Genomic DNA, 4,808 nt, shown 5'->3' with positions numbered 1-4,808 from the left:
CTCTCTCTCTCTCTCTCTCTCTCTCTCTCTCTCTCTCTCTCTCTCTCTCTCTCTCTTTCTCTTTTATCTGTCTCTTTCTCTCTTCTTCGGATACACCCTCGCAGAACCGATCCTTGTTCTCCGTTAACCTCTCTCTTTATTTCTCTTACAATCCCATTTCATCTCCGAACGTTTCTCTCAGTCTCTCCTTCGCTCGTTTTAGCTCTCGCAGCTTCTCTCTGGAGCCCGCTCTCTTCGATCCTCCCTCTCTTTCGAGGTACGCAACCAGCCAATGGTGGGTTCAGTCTTCCCTGAGAACCAACCAATGTTGGTAGCACGCTCGACGGATTTTTAAACCATTTTTATGCTAATGCCCCGCGCCCGATGTGCACGTGCACACATGAGCGTGTGCCATGGATGGATTGTGTATATACTCTAACGAGCGTACACGTGTGGGAAAAACTTTTTTGTCAGCCTAGCTTAAAATTCATCCGTCTTTACTTTCGTTTGTTACATTTTTAACGAACATTCGAGAGTTCTTAGATTCAAAAATTCAATTTTAGCTGTATGGTTCTTGAAAATTTATTAAATTGTACGAAAAATTCTCTTATTGTAAAAAAAAAAAAATTAAGTTATTAGTTCTGTTTCAATAAAAAGCCTTTCATAATCTTATAACCATAAATAATTATGAATTAGAGGAGAAAATATTCTCTCTTCGACGTATTAAGCGTCAAGGTAATGAATCGACAAGGAGGCTTTGTTCTTCATTCAATGTCAAGGAAAATCTGTTCGCTCTAATAGATTATAATGAATTTTCTATATAGATATATTTAATAGGTATATTAAATTTAACAAACTAAATTATTTATTGCAATTGTGTTAAAAAACTTTCAAATATATGCGAAAGAAAATTATTTCTAAATCTTTTTCTAATAAAAATCAAATTCGCTAAAATGTTTTCTTAATGAATTCAGAATATATATTTTGAAGCTTCAAATATATGTTTCGCAGTCTTGAGAGTGGTCCATAATGCGCCCACGCGGAGGACTAGGTATATATACTATATACTTGGGGCATAATGGAGCATTGTTAATATGTTAATGCATAGCCTGGCCGAGAGCCCCGGCATCGCATTTCTCCCGCCCGAAGAATCGTTACGCGCTCCATTAGATTCAGGCTCGAATGCCCCTTTTGCTCAAAAGAGATTTCTTTCAGTATTTCTGTTATCTAGACTCTCGCAAGCCATGGATTTTCTAATCCAGACGCAAACATTAATTCGAGTTTCATATGGTTCAAAAAATCTAGGATCTAATTTAAATATTTCTTTTTATAAATTATATACAATTTTTCCGAAATATGAAACACAAGTTAGGTATCCAATCATATGAAAAATTTACAATAATTTTATTGAATAGAACAAAATTATCCTCAAACTGTTTAAAAAAATTAATTGTTAATTTATAATATACTTTAATTGATTAATTTATCAAAAAATTTCTATTTCTAATTAGCAATTATCTATTGCTTTTAAAAATTTTAAGTAATTTTTTATTAAAATTAGAGCTAATTATTTAAACTTTTTATTTATTCAAAATAAGATAAGAGGAAAAGTTGTAAATAAAAATGTCTAAATTTATCTAAAAAGGAGTGTTTTGATTCGATATTATTATTAATTTTTCAATAATAATATAATAAAATAATAATTTTATATAATTAAGTGTTAAATCTATTTTAAACAAAAAGAAAATCAAAAACAGAAAATTTTTAATTTAATTTATACTCAATCTTAAATTTGGGAGACTTTATTAGATAGATGCTGCGAAATGTTACTCGAATTATTTAAGATACAATTTAGGAACATTACTCATCAAAGCAATTTATTGTCCAAAAAAATACTCAATTTAAAAATATCGACCTTGACTTGTAGCGCACGGCATCGTCGTGCGTGAAGTTGCGTTCACGAACGATTAATAAGAATGTAAAGTCAGTCACCCCTAAAATAGCTTTTAAAAGAGCTATGTCTTCTTTTTCTTCGTACTTATCTCTGCATATCTTTTCTTTAATTTATTGCTGCGAGAAAAGAAAGAGAGAGAGAGAGAGAGAGAGAGAGAGAGAGAGAAAGAAATAATATAATATATTCATTTTCCATTATATTTTGTAATTTTACATTGATGTTATGTAACTTTTTGTTTATTCGATTCTGATATTTTATAATTTAATATTTTATATTCTATTAAAAAATTTAAATTATCCGTTATTCAAAATTTGTAAGAAATATAATAAATATCATTCTCTCTCTCTCTCTCTCTCTCTCTCTCTCTCTCTCTCTCTCTCGCTCTGTCTCGCTTCCATCTTTCTCTCTTTTGGATTGTTGCAATTAACTGCAGCGTAATTAAAATATTTAAAGTTGCGCGTTCTCGGTCGTAAAACGCGTTTTCTGCGTGCCGAAACATTGGTATAACTGTATGCTCTTTACATCGACAACGCGAGGAAATAGACGAGAAAGAGAAAGAGGGAAATATGCTGGGTGATTAACGCAGACGTTAATGAACGTCGCTGCCCAGCCGCCGTTCCACAGGATGTTGGTATCGATTTGACTGCGCGACAGGAAACAAAGCTTTCTCATAGATCCCGGGTCACTATAAAATATAAATGCCACACCAAACAAAATCATGCGAACTACATCAAATCATGCGAAAAAAAAAGAAAAAAGAAAATAAATTTTTTAAATAAAATAATTAAAAGAATTAATTTTCGATGAAAATAAATATAAAGAACTTGGTTAAGAAAAAAGAAAGATTATAAAAAAAAAATAAGAAATTCAAATATGTAACAATAATGAAACAATAATGAAATAATAAGATACGTAAATTTTAATGTTATTTATAATAATATCAAAGCTATTGAAATTAGAAAGTGGTTTTCTTTAACATATTATATAAAAATAATTTTCGAAACAATTAAATATATGTTATGTCAAAATATTGAAATAATGTAAAAACTTTCTGTGTGTTAATAAAAGCCTCTTAAATTTTCGTTAACTTTTTTTGAAATGTATTTCTCATCATTTAAAAGTGCACTATAATCTGATTTAACGGTTTTATTGAATTGTAATAACTCGATCGCGGCCGAAAACCATCAAGAAACGAGTTTTGAGATCGTAAGTTAAATTTAAGTCGAATTGCACTTAAAAATTTTCTTCCAAAGTTCTATGTTATTAAATCTAAAACGTCACTGCTCATTTATGTAATATCTTTGTCGATTCATAAATAAGTTGATCAATATGAAAACATCAGTAATTAAATCGGAAAAGCTCTGGTTGCACACATCACATGTTGCGCATCGCTAATTAAATTTAAAAATAAAATATTCTCATTGCTAAAGCAGTGCAAAATTACTAGACACCTGATGAGTGATGTATGGAATCGGGTAGATTCCACAAATCGATGTTAAAATTAATTCAACTTTATAAAATATCAGTCATTGCTGCATAAATAATATTTAGTTAACAAATATAAAGTTGATTATTATCTTGAATAGTGATGTCATAATTATTGATAAAGCTATGATTCCAAATTATCAAACCATGATAAATAAGTACCATCGATTACTATAACAGATCTTGTATATATCTACAGAAAATCCTCAGGGATTCGTACGTCAGGGACATCGCCATTTTACCGACGTTAGGCTATACAGTAAACTGATGGTCGGTTTCAGAAGGTCGAATTGCGTATAGTATTCGTAGTCGGTATGATTACCCATTAATGGTATGGTAAAGAGGATTAGAAATTTCAAAAATAAAAAAGTGAAGCGTAAGAGTAAATAAGATAAAGATTATTAAGAAAAAAATTTTAAACATATAAATTCAAAAGATCTTAAACGTTAGAAGTTTTAAAAACTCTTCAAAAATTTTATAATTAAAAAAAAATTCTATAATCTAAATAGAAAAAAATGTAAATTCAAATGTCAGTGTAAATTTCAAAAATCAACCAAACTCGACAATTTAAAAAGTACTAAAACAAAGTGTTTAGATCTTGAAAGTTCGCTTATTTATAATAATATAAATATTTGTAGTTTTAAAATAAGCCAAATATTTGAAAATCCAAAATTTCTTAAAAATCAATTAAGATTCCATAAATTTGAGAAATAAAAATTTCAAAATTCTTTTCGCAGTTTCAAAGATTCTGAGATCTATTTTTAAAGGTTCTCAAAGTTATACATATTCTTTTCAACATAATTCCTTCATTATGTTGATTCATTAGACGATCATTATGATAATTGATTTTTCTGCCGAAAGGAGTGATTTACCTGGGCATATCCTGTAGCTGCTTGGCTCGCTGTTTGTAGCGTGACAGGGCAAAGAGCAAAGCCAGTACCGGCCACAGGGTTGATCCTGCTGCCAATTCACCCGGGTTCACAGCACCTACATCCGCCCCCAGAGCCCGCAGTGCTCCCACGCACAAACTCACGTTTTCAACCTGTACAACACGGATGCGAAGCTTCGTTATTGATCGTCTTTTAGATTCATAACATGTTTACTGTTTTTTTTTTGTAAAATTACATATACATTTTTTATTCTTAATAATTAAATTATTTTTTTTTCGCAAAAGTCAAAATTTCAAAGTTGATTTCCAAATTATTAAATATTTTTCGATCGTAATATAAAATATAATATGTGTTTTAATTTTTTCAATATAATCAGAAAGTTCTCTTATATTATTTCTCTATCAATGAAGATGCAAATAAATATCGAGAATAATTTTCGATATCTAACAAGAATCAGTTTTGCTGTTTTTGATCAGAAATCGAATGGAGGTATAGATAAC

At 30.0% G+C, this 4,808-nt stretch overlaps 1 protein-coding gene across 1 annotated transcript in view; it reads right to left on the bottom strand.

Moving 5' to 3' along the window:
* Positions 1 to 4,351, bottom strand: part of LOC108690669 (protein sickie-like) — a 90,745-nt gene extending 86,394 nt beyond the window's left edge. The window contains exon 1 of the mRNA XM_018198077.1: positions 4,291 to 4,351. Coding sequence (XP_018053566.1) covers positions 4,291 to 4,298 — 8 coding nt within the window. The 5' untranslated portion in view covers positions 4,299 to 4,351. The remainder of the gene's footprint in view (positions 1 to 4,290) is intronic.
* Positions 4,352 to 4,808: the final 457 nt, after the last annotated feature.

This window comes from Atta colombica, unplaced genomic scaffold (assembly GCF_001594045.1).
Source record: "Atta colombica isolate Treedump-2 unplaced genomic scaffold, Acol1.0 scaffold105, whole genome shotgun sequence".
Lineage (NCBI taxonomy): Eukaryota > Metazoa > Arthropoda > Insecta > Hymenoptera > Formicidae > Atta > Atta colombica.
The sequence above is the reverse complement of the archived record's forward strand: the minus strand, read 5'-3'. Positions and strand labels throughout refer to the sequence as shown.